This window comes from Sebastes fasciatus, chromosome 2 (genome assembly GCF_043250625.1).
Source record: "Sebastes fasciatus isolate fSebFas1 chromosome 2, fSebFas1.pri, whole genome shotgun sequence".
Classification (NCBI taxonomy): domain Eukaryota; kingdom Metazoa; phylum Chordata; class Actinopteri; order Perciformes; family Sebastidae; genus Sebastes; species Sebastes fasciatus.
This window is the reverse complement of record NC_133796.1, coordinates 24,287,009-24,308,978: the sequence shown is the minus strand read 5'-3', so window position 1 is coordinate 24,308,978 and position 21,970 is coordinate 24,287,009. Positions and strand designations below refer to the sequence as shown.

General features: G+C 38.9%; 1 protein-coding gene across 2 annotated transcripts in view; it reads right to left on the bottom strand.

Moving 5' to 3' along the window:
- Positions 1 to 17,311, bottom strand: part of gpc5a (glypican 5a) — a 141,141-nt gene extending 123,830 nt beyond the window's left edge. The window contains exons 1-2 of one of the 2 annotated variants that reach the window (XM_074615045.1): positions 16,790 to 17,311; positions 11,895 to 12,056 (exon numbers count right to left, since the gene is read on the bottom strand). In XM_074615045.1, the coding sequence (XP_074471146.1) occupies positions 11,895 to 12,056; positions 16,790 to 16,940 (313 nt within the window). In that variant the 5' untranslated portion in view covers positions 16,941 to 17,311. The remainder of the gene's footprint in view (positions 1 to 11,894; positions 12,057 to 16,789) is intronic. The other variant, XM_074615037.1, reaches the window with a different exon arrangement.
- Positions 17,312 to 21,970: the final 4,659 nt, after the last annotated feature.

The following is a 21,970-nucleotide window of genomic DNA, read 5'->3' as shown; positions in this document are numbered from 1 at the left end:
CTGCGTTGGCTGGCATACACACACCAACACACACACACACACTCCTCTTGTACGAGTGACAACAAAGAAGGCACGGCTGTAGACCCGGTGGACAAAAAGTCTGCTAAATGAAAGGTCCCACACAAAGGAGCAGAGAGCAGGTTAGAAAGGATTTCAAGACCATCTGTGAGAATCAACATATGAAATCTTCAGACAACTCCAACCACCACTCAATATGTTCAGTTTATGCACATATTCATCATTCATCTCACAAGGTCTGCATGTTTGGTTAAAATTGGAATCAGTGTTTTTACTCAAAATGAAGCCTTCCCATCTTTCATTCCCCGCACAAACAAGAAGATACACTCTCAGCTTTTTAGGTTTGACAAAAAGCATTACGAGTGTTCTTTGAGGAGTGACTAGTGTGGCCTTGTGAGGCAGAGGAGTCCTTTGAGGTAAATGCTAACTTTATGCTCACAATAAAAACGCTAACATGCAGGTATTGTGTGTGCGTTCCAATACCTATACTACCATACTATTTAGTATGCCAGAAAAAAGATTTAGTATGTCCCAATACATAGTACGTCAAATGCAGTATGCCAAATATACCAGGATGTCCAACTATATCCGGTCGCATTTTGCAGTATGCAAGCCAGCATGCTTTTCTGGTAGAAGGTAGAAGGTTAGAAGGTAACCCGTAAATTGCAAAATCTGGTTTGAGATGTGCAAAAACTTGCAAAAACTCTTGCGAGACTCGCTGCCCGACGACCAATCCTAACCGTAACTATTTGAGACACGACCGCTATTCTGACCTACAATCCTCTGCACGGCGGATATATGAGCAAGAAGGTCAAAGTTCAAGGCACAATGTTATGAAGAAGTAGTATGTCGCAATTGTATGCATATTGCATTCAACAGTACATACTTTAAGAGAAGCTGCAGTATGTACTAAAAGTAAAAGGCAAAAGTGTGCGATTTGGAATGCAGCTAATGTTTATGGTCACCTTAATTTAGCAAATTAGCAATAAACACTAAGTGCAATTGAGGCTGATATGTCAATAAACAAATAATAATAAAAAGTATTGGACAAATTCACTTAAAACCTGCAGAGACATTTTACTCAAAACCACAAATGGAAAGAGGAAAAGTCAGGGGATCAACAGAGCTATTAGGATTCATCCTCTGGGAACCATGAATGTCTTTACTAATGTTCACATACTTGCCAACCCTCCCGATTTTCCCGGGAGACTCACGTTTTTCATTGCCCTCCCCCGTTTCCTCCCGGGGTCACATTTCTCCCAATTTATGGCAAATTTTCACACCTTTTTTTCCTTTTCCTTATCTCACCCAGTTTCTGTCTCTGTACAGCGTGTAAAAGCTCTACTGTTTGCACCCGGACAACAATAGAGCTACACCAAATATAGTTTCCTGCTGGAAGAGATGCTCAGAACACAACATGGTTTGATCTGCACTCGCTAGCGTGCAGCGCCCAAAGTTCGGCTATATGCTGTCGTGGCGCGGCGCAAGCCATTAGAAATAACGGGTTTAACAGCGCAGTGGTGCCGTTGTCGCATTGTGTCTGAAAGGGCTTTCAGTGAGGGACAGAGAGAGAAATGGAGAGTACTAAGAGATATAAATACTGAATAAATGAATGAAAACTGATGAATATTAGTTTAAGCCAGAGATTCACACAAACTCAAACTAGATGAGCGAATTATTCCGTTTTCTTTCCTGAGAATTAAAAGTAAAATTAAAAGTAGGTCTATTGAACATAAAAATGCTGTTGAAGTGCAGTATTATTTTATTTTCATTCTTTAAAAGTCACCATAATCCAGGAAACAAAGTCTCTGAAACTCTTCTTAGGGAGGACACCCAGACTCCCAGCTTTGGTTTTGAAATCCTCCCTATTTTTGAGGTCTCAAGGTTGGCAAGTATGACGATCCATCCATTAGCTGTTTAGGTATATTATTGTGGACCAAAGTGGTGGACCAAACAACCGACTGACAGACGTACATTGCCATCCCTATACATCCATGCTGATAGTGTGGCTAAAAAACGTTATAAGATCTGCAGATGTGTCACTAAGATGATATGATAAAACTGATTTATTTTAACTCACACCTCTTATCAGGTCTTTTACATGATTTCTGGCAAAAGCAGCTTCTATGTGAGACAGCCTGGTGTTTCTAGGGGGGCATGTAACATGAGGAATGCTCATTTTCAAGACAAAAGATCCTAAAATGCAGTCCTATAAAAAGCTGCATATTTTCCCTAACTGAGGCGAGCAGCCAATTTGTGACCAACATAGAAACTTTACTGGAAGGGAACACTATGTTACTGTAGTCAGTGATGCAGCGCTGCTCAGGGCTGGTCACAGCACAATATCTGTCCTTGGTAAGAAATTACTGTTTTGAACTTGAAATCCTTGTTGAAATGTGGACTGCAAAGGAGCAGTTGGGTAAGTGTGGTGGCTACTGCAGCTCTGCTTTTAGAACAACTTTTTTGCATGATTTTCCTTGAAGAGCGGCCTGGTAATGACGCTGGAATATTAAAGTAAATACAGAAGAAGTGGGTTTATCCCAAATTCAGACTTCTGAAGCAAACTAGTCAACAGTGGAAATTAGTCAAATGAGACAATCCAAAATATCTTTTATGTCATTAGTTAATAGGTCAGAGCGCACGCTACTCACATTACACAAAGAACCATTTAGCATATAAATATTTAATTTACTACAGTGATGCTGTTAGATGATATTGCCATTGTAAACCAAACAAGTGCAACCTGACAAACTTGAGCTTAACTTCTCAATAGCAGATTACGGAGAGCATCTCAATACCTGCACTGATTTCAGTGTCTCACTCATTAGTTTCATCTAATTGACAAAATTGAAAAAATAAGGATATTTTACCAAAAACTATATGGATTTCAGCTTTAAATGACCCTTTGTTAGCAAATACAACTTGTGTTTTGATTGTTTTTGTTTTTCACTACTAGCAAGAAAAAATAGCATTGCCAGTTTTTTAGTTCAATCAACAAAAATGTGTTTAAATATAAACACCATGTACATTTTGACACTCTCTACAAGACAGGACCTGCCTTAAGGCCCAAACAGGGATTGTAATTAATGAATATGGGGCCTTGCAAAGGGCCTGGGGCCCCAGGGCAGTTGCCCGCTTTGCCCAATTGGTAATCCAGCTTTGCCTCTAGGGGCGACCAGCGGGGCTTTTAGACTCAGAATCAGGCTTCCAATAACACACAGCATGCATGAGGTAGAGTGTAAGGCAATGCACATTATATCACAACGTTACAGTTTGTTAATAATTGAAATAGATTCACCAGTTGTGACATAATAATGCACCACATTAAGGGATGGTTTGGATGTTTTGAAGTGGCGTTGTATGAGGTACCTATCCATAGTCAGTGTATTACCTACAGTAGATGACAGTCGGCACGCTCCCAGATTGGAGAAGAAGACAGGAGTTACCGCACGGAACCAGATGTTGACAGGGCCGGCAGCAAAACATATTTAAGCCACCTGAAAGAAAGGCTCACCTAAAACGCTGTGTGGTATATTTCACATTATTTTCGTCAGTTTACATTGCTGTGAGACAGCCATTTCCAACAGGGAACTGAAGCCGCTGTATCCATCTGTGCTCTCACCAAAGCCACCAGACTCCATTGAAAAAAACAGTAATTTTACCTCACAGAACACGGGAGTTGCTGGTCTTACGCTGCCTCGATTGGTTAGTTAGTTTGTGTTATTATGTGACTTTGGCTAGTTCAGATTCACATCACACAATAACACAAACAAACTAACCGAAATTAAAAAAAATTCAATGGAGTCTAGTGGCTTTGGCGAGAGCATAGATAACGGCTTCAGTTCCCCGTCGGAAACATAGACTGTATAGCTGTCTCACAGCAAGGTAAACCAGCGAAAATATTCTTCATGTAAAGTACACTTAAACCGATATAGATTTTTTTTAGTTGGGCCTTTCTTTTAGGTGGCTAAAATACGTTTTGCTTCTGCCCCGTCCACAGCAGTACATTGCACGGAAGTGCGTTAACTCCTGTCTGTTTCTCCAAACTGGGGGCATACCGCCCGTCATCTACTGTAGGTGATACACTGACTATGGATAGGTACCTCATACAACACCACTTCATCCTGACTATCCCTTTAACGCTTTCAGTTATCAAAGATTCATTCAGATTTGAATGTGGAATATGTAAACCGGTGCTCTAGGAACTACACGGTGCCAGACTGCCCTGGCCTGTTTGATGACCCATGTATCTCTAAATTTGGTGAGTTTTAATTTTTAAGTAAAACCTGAAGGATTGACTGTTATAGGTTGATTAAGCTAAATATATCAGTTAAAACACATAATGAACACATGAAAAATGCATTTTCACAAAGCTGAAAAAGGCTGTTTTTTATACGCTCATGAAAAGTTGACATATTGTAGGTTTAGAGGCAGTGATCTAACCTCGCATCCTCTCAGATATTTGCTTGTGACATAAATTCTTTGCACAGTTATACATTCCTGGGTTTCACAAAATGTAATTCTCATTTCTTCTTTTCAGTCAAATCTGTCACAAATAACTCCAACTTATCTTAGTGTCTTGATGCCACTGGATGTGCCTCAGGAGTCAGCATATATGGAGGTCAAAGTTCAAGTTTAGTTTAACTTGTTGAAGGTCTGTTGCATGATTTTTTTAAAATCAAATTAAAAATATTCTTTTAAGGATTCAAACCCAGGATGTTGTGGTTATAGGGTATGGGCGTTAGCCAACTGAGTGCTGACTTTACTGGACGTAACGCAACCAGAATTTATGCACTGAAATAGAAACTCTGCTACCAACAAAAAACTTTAAAACATCATCTGTCTAATCAGCAGCAATCAAAACAAGTTTACTCCCCCCTACTGAGCCCTCCTTGTCTGGCACTGAGTGTACTGCTGTAATTTGACAGCTGATTGTGGTCTCCTCTCAGTCAAGCTGTGGGGCCGCTGCCATTCAAACATATTCCTTTTTCAATTCAAAGAGTAAAAGATGGGCAGAGGATCCTTTAAAGGCTGGTAAACAGAAACACAATTAGCATTTATGAGTGCAAATAGCAAGTCCTGAGCTCTTCAACGAAACCAGCACTCAGCCCTGACTGTTTGATCTTACATTCATCAGCACCACTTGTGTTCCTGACAAAACAGTAGCTCACAATTAGAAGCAGAGCAAATATAAAAGAAAAGGGCTGACTAACTGTGTCTGCTGGATTCCTGCGTCTCATGTTAACGGCAAGTTTTTTTCCTCTTCCCAGGCTAGAAACCAAAATGACATATTGACTGGCAGGAAGACCACAAACCACAGAGTGTTAATGGTCACAACAGCTTCATGCCACATACATTCAAGTCACAGCAGCATTAAATTTATAACAGCCGGTCTCATCAAGTGGTCATGTAATATTGCCGGAGGCTGTAAGATGAATTATGGGGTATTAAAAACACATTTTGGACGACTATATCCGGTCTATCTTTTTATGTTTTCCAAATTTTTGCCTTTGTTCTTACGAAATACTGACCGACTTTCAGCCTTTAGGTTTGCCATTAAGTGCGTCTCCATATAGCGTTACTTGTTTGAACGGAATAGTTTTCGGGAAATAAGCGTATTGCTTTGTTGTCAAGAGTTAGAAAAGAAGATTGAAAACACTCTAATGTCTGTGCATGCATGGAGCAAGAGCCAGGAAATGGTTAGCTTGGCTTAGTATAAAGACTGGAAGCAGGGGGAAAACAGCTAGCCTGGCTCTGTCCAAAGATAAACAAACATACATCTACCAACACCTCTAAATCTCACTAATTAATCCATTGTATCTCATCATGTGTTTAATCCATAAACAAACAGAAATGTATAAATGACAGCAGCTGGGCTGGAGTCTCCGCTGGTTCCCTGGCAACATCTAGCAAAGACTCCAGGAAGTCACTGCGCAGAGAGCATTGATGTATAAAGAGAAGTGGATACAGCGTTGGAGGCGGGCTCCCGATCATTCTCTCAGGAGAAATGCTCAGTGGTGCATGAAGCCAAAATGGCTCGACTCTCGAGTGATAAAGTACTCGGATCATCTGTCAATCTTCCGAATCCATTTGGCTCATAGAGCAGGCGTAATAGTGTTTCCTTTAACTCCGCCTCCCAGCCCTCGATCCAGCCTCGGTCTGGGTCTCATTCACATGAACAGAGGAAGGGAAATAACTCTGGATTCAGTTATTAGTGCATTTTACAACCTTTAGGATCTAATGATTTAAATAAGGGCTATTCAAGTGTTTATACTGGGAAGTTAATTTACATTAAAAAAAAATTAGCGACTGACTTACAGGCATCTCTTTCCCAATGTAAATCTATGGGAAAAAGTCTTTTTGAGCCCAATTGCATCACGTGACGGACACGGAAGTTGTAACTCCACCGTTTGGCCACTACGAATATTTGCTTCAAAGCCCGGCGCACTTCCTAGGGGCTTTGTCGAAAGCATGGCTGTATAATAAGAACTGGATACGGCGCTGTCGCTCAACCTTGCTTCCAATTCTGCTCAGTGGCCACTTGCGGTGTTACAGAGAAAAATTCACCTGCGGCCCAAAAGCATTTTCCCTATAGACCACCATTGTAAAAGAGACATCTGTAAAACTGTTGACAGGACACCTCGAACTGCAAACAAGGTCAATTATGAATCTTTCTATTAGGAATTTCTGATCCATGGAGGTTTTATATTTTCAAAACTTTCCTTGAGCTGATAAAAGCGATTTAAAAACACTATTTAACGGACAGATATGAAAGTGACTTCACTCTTCTAATCTAACTCAATGCAACAAGTGAATAATTTTATTTCTCAAAATAAACTATTCCTTTAAACGGAACAGTGTGTAGGATATGGCGGTATCTAGCGGTGAAGTTGCAGATTGCAACCAACGGAAGCTTCTCCCGTGTGCCAAGCGTGTTGGAGCGCTACGGTGGCCGACACGAAAACGCCAGTTGTTGTAAGAGTAGCGTAACCATCAGAGCAGAGCCAGTGCTTAGAGTGTGTGTGTGTGTGTGTGTGTGTGTGTGTGTATGTGTGAAGTGAGTGGTAAAGCAAGAGAGAGAGAGAGACGGCAACATGAGCGAGTAACGTTATTGACTCCAGCCTAAAACAGTGTTTGGTTTGTCCATTCTGGGCTACCGTAGAAACATGGCGGTGCATATGGCGGACTCTGTGGAGAGGAGATAGAAAACGGCTCATTCCAAGGTAACAAAAACACAACGACCCTTAGTTTCAGGTAATTATACACTAAAGAAAACATACTTATTAATATTATATTCCATTTCTGCCAATAGATCAATCTAAATGTTAAACACTGGTCCTTTAAGGGGTCACAAGCCAAAAAGTTCAAAACTACTAGGTTATATTTTTTAGGATTGAACTTGTACATTACTTATATGTGATGTAATTGCACAAGCAAATGTAAAACCATTCACGTTTTATCATACTGAATGTGTGCAGGGATGTATGTTTTCAAAGTTGTTACTGAATTCAGGTTCAGCTGGACCATGATGACCAAGTGCCACACCAGCTAGTTATAACAAAATGCATCAGGATGTCAACACAAGGACATACACTCCTTTAATAGTTCCTAGAATCAAAGCTTGTCCTAAAGGAGGGCCTTCCTTTGATGTGGTGAACTCAGACCGTTCTGCTATGACTCGAGCACCCCTCCTCAGACAGTCTCTCAGGCATCTCAACAGCTGATTCATAGTGGGTTCTGTTTCCCAGCTTTATTGACTCATGCCCCACGGGGCGCTGGGATTGCACAGGTTGGTTGCCATGGATGTAAGACAAACCTGCACAGGGCGAAAAAAGATCTCCCCTGAGCCCTGCTCAGCAGGCTGCATATTTGTGCATTGTGTGGACGACGTGCAGCAACCTCACAACCGGTGAATGAAAACATGCAGTCCTGAGAGACTTACTGACAGACCAGCAGCAAGACGGGAGAAAAAACTGATGTGCTGGAAAGCTCAAAGGCCGTCAGCTCGACAGTATGGCATCAACTTCGTCTTTATTCTTTCTATTTCTTTCCCCCCCAGTTGCCCAGCTATCTTTTTGGCTGTGAAATGACTTGAAAGGCAGCGGTCAGGTTCATTTAAGGACAAGATATTCAAATGTTGAGGCGCATTCCTCTGAAGAAAAGAGAAAAACGTAATGAGCCATTACTGCGGGATGAGCTGTGCTTTGAAGCTCTACTCATAATTAACATCTCAAGCTTTTGTTTTCGCTTTATTACTCATTATGTTAAAGTATTGAGTGCTTTTTACATGCCCTTGAAGATTTTTTTATAACTGTGGCCCATTACAAGCAGAAAAAACATGAAGTCCCCGGGGGAAAAACATTTTAAATAGTGTTTTATTGGTTCGTGTTATTTCTCAATGTCTCCTGAGTGTTTCAGACTGTTATCCATCTACATTCCTCTAATTTCTTCATCACTCCTCTCCCTTCAGCTGCATCATATAAAGATATCTAATTGAAGGCTTTGTACAAAACAAATGACCGCATTAGCCTGCCCCCCCTTTTAACTCGTCTGTCTTCCTGTCTGTGGTTGTTATGCATTATACACTGGTTTGTTCTCTGAAACTAAGGGACTTGTTAAAGAGAGAAATATTTCTTCCTGTATTCCACAAAAGTGTTTATGATGTAGCAGAACAGTAACACAGCTGAGGGCAGCCAGTCAACGTAAAATTTAATTTCAATTTCAAAACGATCCGTAAAGTTGTTGGCCCGTTTCCACTTCCATTATAATCTGAAAGCACCCAAAACAAAACTCACTGTCACACAAGATGAATAACAAACAATTCACTCAAATTAATTCAGCATCATTGAACACTCCCTGGTTAGGAAAGAAGGATTAAATGCTTGACTTGTGTTTCTTTTATGTCTGCACATGAACAGCAAAACAGCTCTTTTTTCCCCACTCTGTTAAGATCTAAGAACCTGCCAGACATTTCTGTCCCTCCGTGCTTCCCATACATATGGTGCCACAGTGAGTTTTCGCCATGTGACAAAGGCTCTTAAAACCTCTACGGCCAAATAGAACAATGCCACGTGGGTGGCTCCCGCTCTCCGGCTGTGTGTGTGTGCGTGTGTGTGTGTGTGCGTGTGTGTGTATGTGTGTGTGTGTGTGTGTGTGCGTGTGTGCGTGTGTGTGTGTGTGTAAACAGATAGACTGAGTCAAAAAGTCTGCAACAACATTTGAACAAGCATCAGCTTTCACCAGCACAGATTTACTTCGATAGAAAGACAAACAATATTGAACAAGCGGAGACAAATCTGTTTGTTAGTACACATATTCTTCATGTGTAATTTCATTGAAGTTGTGATAAATACAAACCAAATTTTACCAGCTATGTCATAATGATTAACTATATATGTGATATAACCCATAACTTTCAAGGGAAGATATGTTTGGATACAACAATCAACAGCTGGTGGCGGTAACGTGCCAACAAACGAAGTAGTGCGCCAACGAAGTCAGTGATGAAAAAGACTGCTAGCAAGCAAATGTGGATGTAAACAACGCAGAATTTGAAATATTAAAAAACGGCTTTGCAAATGTTGAGGAAGGAAATGCACTCGACATTAGACCCCATGGATACACACGATCACTGCACCCTAAATCATTACCATGTCACTTCCTGAGAGCCTCCTTATCGGTTGGAGACAGGTAACCATGGTAACCTGTGCAAACCTCATGTGACCAATTGATTTATGAGAGTCATGAAGTCTGAACTACTTTAAAAGGTGCTAAATACCGGATTGGGGGCATTTCTATTGCCTCTCAGTGGCTCTCAACGTGGCGACGTCGGCTTTCATCAACGCTAGTTCTTTGATGTTGGCTTGGTGTGTCTGGGGCTTTAAACATAACATTGAACGCCAGTATTTGCTGTTTTCTGGGGCAGTTTAAGACTGTTGTTTGGATTAAACAAGCAATCTGAATATGTCAACTTGGGCTTTGGGAAATCGTGAAGAGCATTTTTCACTATTTTCTGAAGTTTTAGAGACCAAACAATTGTTCAAGAAATCAAGAACATAATCATCAGATTAATCAATAATGAAAATAAGAGCTGCCGTCCTAGTTTGGACTGTAATTAAATATATCACAGAAACACCACAGCAACACGACATAAAACGTAATAAATGTAACATTCAGAGCAGTTACACTGCTGCTGTGACTTCAATATGAGACTTAAATCGCTGAGCGTCTGTTGCCACTTGTATTACGCAGCCTGGATGTTGGAAGCAGCCGCCAATGTTTGTTGACTGATGAGGGCCGATGTTGACAGGGAACTCTGTTTGGTTTGGCAGGAGAGCACACTGGCTGCCATTCCACAGATGAAACCATGTGAGTGCTTCTCATTTTGTGAGTATGTTGAAAAGGCTACCAGCTCCTGCAGCCTTTTTTTGGGTTGACCTGGGCAAACAAACCGCCAGCTCTTACACTGTTATGAGAACTTAAAGAAACTTTAAGGAACGAGAACTTTAACTTTAAATGAAAAGACCAAGACCAACAATAAGTTGATCAACAAGTATTGTCTTTATAACCAAAGCATGATTTAGCTTACTCTTCTGTGCCATAGTCCTCCATTGAGCATAGACTGTATGTAAGAAGTGGACGTAGTCACAGTGACATCACCCACTGGTTTGTGGACTGACGTTTTGAAACCTTGAGTTTGGCATTTTCGCCGTCACCATCTTGTTTTTTTGCAACCAGAAGTGACACGAGAGGGTGGAGCTAAGCATATATTTTCATCATTCAAGTTTTGTTAAAATGATTGTTATAATATTGAATCGTATCGAGATCGTGAACCCAATATCGTGTATCGTATCGTGAGCTGAGTGAATCGTCACGCCCTCTAACAACTTTCATAACGGTGTTTGCAACTTTCTTTTTTAGTTAACAGTATTTTAAAAAGGTGGCATGCTTCATAAACATCAAATGTTATCACACTCAGAAGTATTTTAGTTCACCTTCAGAGCCTGAGTAGACACATCAAACATCAGACGACACAAACAGGGCATTGCCCCTGCAAACCTCAACTAAAACACTGTGATCACGCGGAGACTCTCCTATAAATCATTTGAGTTTAGGAGGAGGAGAACAGCACGTCCTTAAACTGAGAGACATCGTTAAAGAGAATTGCCTTAATGATATGTCTGAGGCTGTACATTCAGGTCATAAGCTCTGTATTTGTTGCCCACTCATTTCAGTCGTCATATGACAGCCATCAGTTAGAGAGGGGGGAAACATCCCACACTGTGCAGGGAGAGCACACAGACGGAGGCAAGTTGTTGCCTGTACGTTAACTGTCGGTCGTTGCTGAATGAAAGGATGGAGAGGAATGGGAAACAATGACAGAAAGAGGTTGAAAACAAATGTGGGGATGGATGGCGGCCTGTTTACGATGACTGTGTTCCAGTGCTCTAAATATGAGGACTTGGTTTTCTTATCAGGTATAGCAGGACACCTTGCACAGGAAGAGAAGCTATTAGTAAAACCCCCCAGTACATATCCCTGACAGACATTCACCCCTAAAGACGGCCTCCTGAGTCTCCTACAGGAACAGCCAACCTATCTAATCTCCAGATCAGAGTGTAGCGGTAGATCTGGAAGGAGGACAGACCCTCCTCTGTTTGCTCTGAAGTGGAGCCTCACTGCACGCACACACACACTGACTCATCCACTGTTTTTACAACACCCACACAAACCCCAACTCATAAACACAGAAACACACACAAACATCTACACGCATACAATTATCCACGTAGTGCTCTCATCTCAGCACGCGTCTATGAAGTTTAACCTTTACAACAGTGATGACTCAACACACACACACACCGGTTAACTCTTACCTTGAAAAGCAGCCACATTGCGCGAGATGAGGAACTTGAGGCTGGAGCTGGACGTCTGGAGGAGGTTCTGGATGTCTCTCCGGGCCGCCACCTGGTACTTCTCTTCCATCTTTTTGGTGCAGCAGGTCAGGTTCTTGGACATGCACACCTGAAGATCTGAACCTAAGAGCCATTGAGATCAAATGTTATGATCTTAAATCATTATGGACAAGCAGCTAGGATTAAAATGGTTTCTCAAGGTGCAGCTGTATTTCCTAAACAACTTAGCCGGAAATTACATATGTCTTTGCTCTTTTTGTTCAACACAAGATACATATTAACACACGATATTCTTAGAAAATACTCAATAATGTAAAGTAACTAGGCCTGTCAAAGTTAACATGATGATAACGCAAATTTGTTTTAACGCCATTCATTTCTGTAACGCAACATGCAATTTTTGTTATAGCCGGCTCATACTGGCATCATATGAAACTGGAAAACCTAAGAAATCCATTGGTACCAACCATGTCTTACTAGCTTGTTGTGAAGGAGGTTAAATAACGCTACAAACTTACACTAAATTTTGGCGAGGAAAAACTGTCATGGCCATTTTCAAAGGGGTCCCTTGACCTCTGACCTCAAGATATGTGAATGAAAATGGGTTCTATGGGTACCCACGAGTCTCCCCTTTACAGACATGCCCACTTTATGATAATCACATGCAGTTTTGGGGCAAGTCAGCTGATGTTGCCTGTTGGACTTGAGAGTCCCATGTTATGATTTAAGCATATTTTCTATGCTAAATGCAGTACCTGTGAGGGTTTCAGGATAATATTTGTCATTGTTTTGTTAATTGATTTATAATAATACATATATACTGTATATACATTTGCATAAAGCAGCATATTTGCCCACTCCCATGTTGATAAAAGTATTGAATACTTGACAAATCTCCCTTTGAGGTACATTTTGAACAGATAAAAAATATGTGATTGCAATAACATATTTCAATCAATTGACAGCCCTAAAAGTAACATCATAGTCAAACATAAGGGATAATAAATGCATAATTTTTGGCCATCATCTTTGGTTTGGAAATGGGATAAAAATCTGTTTATTGTGCAGCAAACAAGATTTTTCATCAAGATAAAAAAAAAAAATTCCGATTTTTTCAGAATAGGTACATGTTGTTAAAAGACATCCCGGAGTTTGTTTTTTGTTTGTATTTTTCAGAGAAAGGAATGCTTACCTCTGGGACTTGAGTGTAATGCTAATACGTGAGGGGCATAAACTGGGGCTGAGGATTTGCATGCTCTCTTTAGGGTGCTCCACTTTCCATTACACATTCCACACAGACATGCAAGTCAGTCAGGTGGATGTGACACCTTAAACTGCCCGAAGGTAAGTATAAAAAAGTGAGCGAGTCTCACTATCTTCTGTATTATCTGTATGATAAACCAGCAACTGTCCAAAGAGACAAGCAGCTTCCTGTAGCAGCATTCATCCATAAGAGAACAGAGAGTCTAAAGCCACGCAGTTCAGCCAATGGAGATATTTCACTCAGAAGCACAAAAGCCAACCTGTGACGCTACAGAGGACAAGTCAGGGGATCATTATAGTCAAATTTCATGCAGTCTGGACCAAAGTGGTGGATTGACTGACTGACTAATATACTGAGATTGCCATCCTAAAGACACACAAGAGGTAAACAAAATAAACTAAGAACAAGGTGCAAAAAAAGCACATGATGGCAAATCTGATAGAAAATATTAGGGTGATCAAAAAATGTATAATGTCTGTGTGAAACATCAGCAGTTGATTCTGGTCATATAAATCATTTTAAAAACATAAGGGTATAGTACACATGCCTTAAACATAAAGTAAGAGCACACACAAGCACAATGGTTCTTAGCAAGTTAAAATATGCTTTAGTGGAGCAAGAAAACCAAAACACCAAGATCCTGAGAGGAGATCTGAGCCGAATCGTTATCGCCCATGAGCGTTAAGTGATGTCTCAGGTTTTCCGCTGCGAACAAATGTAAGCAATCTGCACACATAGGGGTACAATCAAAACATCTTAAAAGAGACCCAAAACTCTGCAAAAAGCCTCTCTGACATGCCTAGGCAGAGTGTGCAGAGCTGCTGCCAGAGACGCTATCAGCTCCCAGCGAGGTTCAAGGAGAGCAAAGGAGGGAGCAGAGCAGGCGATGGCACACGTGGAGGAATTTAAACTCTCCCAGATAAGACAACTTGAAAGAGCCCCAGGTCTTTGCTTCTTCTTTCTTTTTCTTTTTTTAACCTAAATACTTCCCAGAACTATTTTCACAAAAAGCAGCTTTTGTTGGCCGAGGTGCCTTGCATGTGTTTTGACCTAAAGTGAAGGCAGTTTGGCACTTCTTATTAGAAAACACAGAGCTCTCTCTCTCTTTCTCACTCTCTCTCGCTCTCTATCTCGGATTCCTGAAATTTCTGGAGGTTATTTTTCACAAGTCCAGGGTCAATTATAGATAACTTCTAAAAAAATCTGCTCTGGGAACGACTAGACCTCTCGCTATCTCCCATTACACCATCCATCTGAATCCATCAAGGAAACAATTTACATCTTTCCCAGATGCATTTGGACTTGGGACGTGTGTGTGAGGTTGCCAGAGAGGTCAGTGGAGTTGCAGGCTGTAAACAGTAGCAAATGTTTTCACAAGGTTAGTGAATCAGGAGCTTATCATCGCTGCTCCAGGAGGCACCCACTGCACACACACTATTTATCTCAGAGAAAAGCACTTTTCAGCTGAGAAACAGCACAGAGATTTAGACCCACACAGGCTCATTTAAGGGGCAGGAGATGGCATTATAAGGGTTAGTTTGAGGTTTAGGAGGTATTTGAGAGTTTTCTGTCAATGTCATCAGTTTCCTCCTAGCGGGAGAGGAAAAGGGGTGGTGATGGTGATGGTGAAGTTTGTAGGGAGCAGTTTGTGGCAGGATGCTTCTCAACACCATTAAGAGTTACTTTTCCAGCAGCAGCAGCAAGCCGTCCACTCACTGACAGCCCACATGAAATATCCACACCCATAATCCCCTCCTAAATCTCGTGGAGAAGTAGCCTATCATGTGGAATTACATTACGGGCGGTGTTCAGAAAGTTAAGTGAAGCCTAGTTTACCTAACTTTACACAGAATAAGTCCTGTTTATCCCTGCAAGCCACTTATCTGCTTTGGACAGACGAAAGGAGCAAGAGTTTGGTTTCTTTTCGTCACGACCAACGTGTAATCTCAGCAGCTTTAGTTCCCAGTTTCATAGGATTAAAACAGCACATTTTAGGCTATATTAGCACAAATAAGTCAGTGAAGTAGCCTAAACAATAAGTGATTCCTTTTATATAATGTTTTGTTGTGCAAACACAAGGGAAATCTATCTCCAAACATATTCCTTTTGAAATATTACATGTGGTATGAACCCTGACGCACTGCTGAACATAGATGTCAAAACATTAGATATTACTCTAAAAGAACTTCTGAGTTTGCAGTAATTTAAGGCTATTTCCTCCAAAATATCTTAATTTAAAAGTAACACACAAAAAGCTGCACTTTAAACATCTTAAAGCCCCCTGATGTTCTGCTGTCTATATTATTATCATGACTGCACACACGCCTCTAAAATGTGTTTAAAAAGGTGTGTTTGGTAACTACAGAGAGTAAGGCTACTTCAAGAAGCCAGAAAATGACAGGTTAAAGCAGTAAGTGAGCTCAGCAGGAAGGTAATAGAGGTGTTGAATGACTTCTGGAGCATATTTCTCTCAATCAGTGGTTGGCATGTTGATGCTTTGGTTGAAGATGTAAATGAGGAAAAAAACTTCAAAGAAATGTGACATAATTTGCATTAATGGTTGGTTTATGATAATTTAACTGCAAGAGGGGAAAAGACAGAAACACACACACACAGCAGCTGCTGCAGCTTCACTCAGAAGAAAACTGCATCAAGACAAAACTTAAGCCAAACTACAGATTTCAGGTGCTCAAAAAGTGTTTCAAGGTCATTTTTCATTAAAATTAGCTTAATAAGGCTTACTAGTGTGGATTTTTAAGGTATTTATTCATGGGTTGATTCATAAAGGCATGAGTAATTTTATTATTTATTTTAATGTCCTTTATTCTAAATTCAGCCAAAGTAAATTGACACCTGACTGATAATCTTAAAGAGTTCTCAATTTGAAAAATATTTCCCTTTTAAATTACATTCTTTGCTGAATGAAAACTACCATCTTCTAAGTTTAATTGTAAAATAAGAGGTTAGGAGTTTTTATTTTTTTATTCATGTTTTCATTCAATAACATTAATATTACAAATAAAGAATGGGACAATAACAATTCTGACAATGAAATCATCACATATACTGTAACATATCTAACATAAATGTGACAGTAAGTAAACAATATTATAAAAAATAAATCAATATATTTACAGGGGGACTTTTGAAAAAGCAAACTATGAGAAATACATTAATTTAAACAATATTTAAGCACATCCTAGGCAAGTTTTAATGTCCATGTGTCATTAAATGTTTCATTAAATTAGAAAGTTACAAAAAAATGGTTAGCCTTTATACATTTTATTATAACCTGTGAGGTCCACATAGTTATTTCTAACCAGAAGAAAACTGCATCAAGACAAAACTTAAACCAAACTACAGATTCCAGGTGCTCAAAAAGTCTTTCATGGTCATTTCATAATGATTTTTTCAATAAAATTAGCTTAGTAGTGTGGATTTTTAAGGTATTTATTCATAGGTTGATTCATAAAAGGCATGAGTAAATGAGTAATTTAGGATAGCAAACTATGAGAAATACATTCACTGAAGCAAGGGGGGAAAAGACAGACACACACACACACAGAGCTGCTACAGCTTCACTCCTACATACCTGGTCTGGGGCTTAAAGGCAATAATTGATTTGGTCCAATTTGCCTGAGTTGGAAAACTTTCCTCACTTCGTCGCATTTGTTTGAGCTTCCAAACCCAAACCCACAGCAACAAGCCAGGAAGAAGACGTAGTTCAGCCACAGCACACCCATTTTTATCAGATCCAGGGTTTTAATACTCCACAGAAAGAAGAAGCAGCTAGTTTCAGAAGTTCAGGTTTCTTCTGGAGCTCAGGTGAGACTCGTCCACATCTCAGGTTTCAGTGCTCAGCCTCGGTGATGTGTTGGTTGAGTTTGTGTCGAGGAAACGCTCCAGATGATCATTTAGATCCAGAGACACACGGAGAGAAAGTTGCAGCGGTGTGAGTCTGTTAGAAAGCGGCATGTTGTCCAAGTTGTCTGGACCGACCGGCAGCAGCAGAGCAGAGGCGGTACCGAAGTAACAGTACCTGCTCTCTGCGGAGGGATACCGGCTGAGCTGCGGCCGGACACCGACCTCTAGTGGAGCTCAGCTAGAACAGCTATTACCTAGTTACTGTTACCTAGTTACTATTACCTAGTTACAATTTATATGTAACTAGGTAAGTTATATTGATGAAGTAAATCTGAAAAAAAAAAAACTCACTTCAGTGTCACCAATGTTTCCCTGATTGGTGTTCCTTAAGGTGTTGTCTGTGTTTTATTTTTATTTTTTATTTTGTTTTTTTCCTTTAAAGGGCCGGTATTATAAAAAGTGACATTATCATGGCTTTTATATTATAAAGCAGGTTTAAGTTCTATATAAATACTGTGAAAGTATCGAAACACTTAATCCACAGGGAAATACACACAGCCCATATTCAGAAACTGAGCTTTTGAAACAAGCCGTCAGGATTTCTGTCCCTTTGTGATGTCATAAATCTACAATATTTCGATAATTTCACAGTTTTAAACGTAAACATTCTAAATGTGTTCCAGTTTATTTCCTGTTGCAGTGTATGTGACATCAGGTGACAGGAAGTAAACATGGACCCAATCTGTTGCATAGCAACGCAATTCCATTTTAATGTACTAAAATGGAGCGTTTCAGACAGAGGGTGAATACAGGTATATTCAAGTAGACAGCATGAGGAAAATAAAGTTTTTTTTAAACATTAAAGTATGTAAACGTGTTCAAGTAGAAACCCAAAATACAAATATGAACCTGAAAATGAGCATGATATGTCTCCTTTAACTACTTATGTTCTTTGCATTTGCTTGTCTCCATTTTTGTTTGCCCTTAGTTCCTAGAATTGTCTGTATTTGTTGATATATATCAGAAATGAGGCATGATACATAAACCCCACAGAAGTCTGTATCACTGACATGCACATGCTTCCTAATAAAAATATTTGAAACAAAACCTCACTTCAGAACAGAAATTGTTTGATATTATTTTCCATTTGAATTAGCTTAATAAGGCTTAAGTATTGTGGATTATTATGGTAATTTATTCATGGGTTGATTCATAAATAAAAGAGTTATTTAGGCTTCTTTTATGTCCTTTATCCAAAATTCTGCCTAAATAAATAAAGTGACACCTGACTGACAATCTTAAATACCGGTAGTTCTCAATTTGAAAACTATTTCCTTTATAAAATATTCCCTTATCATTCTTTGCTTATGAAAACGCCCAACTTAATTTAATTGAATTGTCAAATAAGAGGATAGGAGTTTTAATTTGTTTTATTATTTTAATTTAATAACATTAATATATATTAATAAATATATAATATATAATATTAACATATATATTAACTAAAAAATGGGAAAATAACTCTGAAAATGTAATCATCACATAGAACATATCTAATAGAGAAATGTAAAAGTAAGTAAACAATATAATAAAAAATAAATCAATGTATTTACAGGGGACTTTTAAAAAAGCAAACTAAGAAATACATTCACTTAAACAATATTTAGGTACATTCTGGGCACGTTTTAATGTCCATGTGTCATTAAATGTTTCATTAAATTAGAAAGTTAAAAATGGTTAGCCTTTATACATTTTATTATAACCTGTGAGGTACGCAGTGATTTCTAACCAGAAGAAAACTTGCATCAAGACAAAACTTAAACCAAACTACAGATTTCAGGTGCTCAAAAAGTGTTTCATGGTCACTTCATGATTTCATTAAAATTAGCTTAGTAGTGTGGATTTTTAACGTATTTAATCATGGGTTGATTCATAAAGGCATGACTAATTAAGGATTTGTTTTAATGTCCTTTATTCTAAGTTCAGCCAAAGTAAGTTGACACCTGACTGACAATCTTAAATAGTTCTCAATTTGAAAAATATTTATTTTTTATATTATTCTTTGCTGAATGAAAACTATAATTTTCTCAGTTTAATTTAACTGTAAAATAAGAGGTTAGGAGTTAAAATTGTTGTATTCATTTGTTTTCATTCAATAACATTAATATTAGAAAAATAAAGGGAAATTAAGAATCCTGACAATTTAATCACATATACAGTAACATATCTAACAGAGACATGTAAGTAAACTATATAATAATAAAAAATAATAAAATTACAGGGGACTTTTAGAAAAGCAGACTGAGAAATACATCCACTTATTAAACAATATTTATTAAGGTACACCCTGGGCGTGTTTTAATGTCCATGTGTCTGTTTTATTAAATTAGAAAAAAATAAATAAAAAAGTTAGCCATTATATATTTTATTATAACCTGTGTGGTCCACCAAGTGATTTCTTATCAGAAGAAAACTGCATCAACACAAAACTTAAACCCAACTACAATTTTCAGTGTGAAACTGTCTCATGGTAATTTCATAATTTTGATGAGCATATCCTTTGTTTGGCATGCAAGTCTTAATATACAAAATTAATACCAGATTACTTCAATCTTTTCCCCCTCAGTATAACCAGAACTGCTCTTGAATGTGGACTTCCGTGATAAAACTGGGACCATTCAGGGCTAGGATCTTAAATGTTTTATCTGGTGTTCATTGTCGATCGCATAACTGCTTCTCAACTTTATGTTACAGTATTGGAACGTGCAGCATGTAAACCCAGCTAGGCAAAGGTCATCAACATGACATCTCTTAATCTATATTATTGGTTAATTGTTTCTCAGGTTGCAGAAAGTGCAGAGATGACCAAAAGTGAAACAGGTTTGTTGAACAAAACAGTTTACATGCCTTTCCTGGCATTTACGTGCATTTTTCATCATGTTACAAGTGCCTCATAAGGTGACATTATAAAATACCAATACCACAAAAACCTTTTTAAACATTTTCACTGAGATGTTAGTCAACTTTGGGGGGGAAATTTTTACTTTAAACACTAGTGTTTAACGCCTGTAACCCAGTAATTGTGAGATTTGCATAATAAAGCAGTCAGAGGGGGAAGAAAAGTGTTTAAAATTTAATATATTTCAGGAAACATTACAATTAACCAAATTAAAAACATTCCCCATCAATAATCGCATGCAAATCATACAGACCAAAACATTACAGGACATTAGCGCAGCATTTTCTAGTCACTCGGGTCATGATCCAGGTCAGCTTCATCTCCTCGCTCCTATACAGGCCGGGACAAGTGCAATACCTCCTGATAGACAGCATTGCTACTAATCCCCACCTGCACAGAAAGGGACATCCCCAAATATCCAAAACATCAAACACATCCTATCCTTGATGAAAAAGCAAGCCCACTTGGCAGAACATAGTTCATCAACATAGTCAGTTTTGCATGGATTTGCACAGCAAACATCAGTTAAAGCTGAATGCAAACCAGCAAAACTGACCAGGCGATGATTAAAAGGTCTTTCGTGATTGTAAACATCCGAGCTTCAGAAAGATGGCAGTTAGTTAGAAGTACTTCAAGTGCTTACATTGCAGTAGATAGGAGAAAAACACTACCTGCACTATAAGCACTTTAGTACTGCTGAAACTGAGTCACTTGATGAGAACTGGGAAATACTCAACAGTGTTACATGTGTATTTACAAACAGATTGTGTTTGATGTGACACCCCGAAACCAAAAAATCTAAACAGGTGGAGAGCAAGCAGGCCACCATCAGTTTTGCATAGATTTGCACAACTCATCTATTCTTGTAGTGCAACTATGCAAAACTAGCAGAGAACTGCAAGATATTTGAGCCCAATTAGAAATTAAAAAATGGTCTGGTGGCGCATATCACAGCCCCTTATGCCAGAAGGAGCACTTAGGGCAGTAGGTGCTAGTCTATTTCACTATCTGCACTAGATGCACCTTAGCACAAAGACAGTACTTCAAAAAAATGACATGTAACATCACAAGAATCTGCACATCAGTGTCAGGGTATTGCTGTAAGTGCCTCCACTGCAGTAGGTATTACATAGTACTACCTGCACTGTAAGCACTTTGACAATACACAGACTGATTACAGCACCGCTGCATGGGTAAAGATGGTCACACTGCTCCCTCTGCAATTTAGTTTGGGGGTCCTGCACTTCATCATGGTGGATCTGGAAGAAAAAAAACAAAAAACACATGGGATAGTTATTAAGAGTTACCTTTTGGCATTGCACAACAAGTTATACATGCAGGTGGATATGTGACACGAATTTATTGTAATTAAATCCATCAAAAAACGTGGAATGTAAGGTATTTTTTTATTTGTTTTTTTGGTATATGTTTGATTTATGTTGCTATCGGATGTAATAACTTATGTTTTGTGGCATTGCACAACAAGTTATACATGCAGGTGGATGTGTAACGAAATTATAGTAATTAAATCCATCTAGAAAACGTGGAATATAAATTGTATTTATTTTTTTGTTTGGTATGTTTAATTTATGTTGCTATCGGATTTAATTCATTTATATGTATAAATGTAATTGCTTATGAAAGATAACTGCTTATTTAATGGTGCAGTATTATTGTTATAGGGATGGTATAGGGATTTGTTTATACAGTTATTTATTGGATTTTTTTTATTTTTTACAGAATACCAATAAAAAGACGTTGAGTAAAAATACATAAATAAATAAAATAAACACCATTAAATGTGCACCACTATCACTGTAGAGTCGATATAAAAAAGCACGAGTTAAGTCATTGTTGATACAAAGATGTTATGATTTATCGCAGCAGCACGAGGTCAGTGAAAACATGAATGAGCACAGAGAGCACCGAGGGCCCGCCGCTCATCGCTGC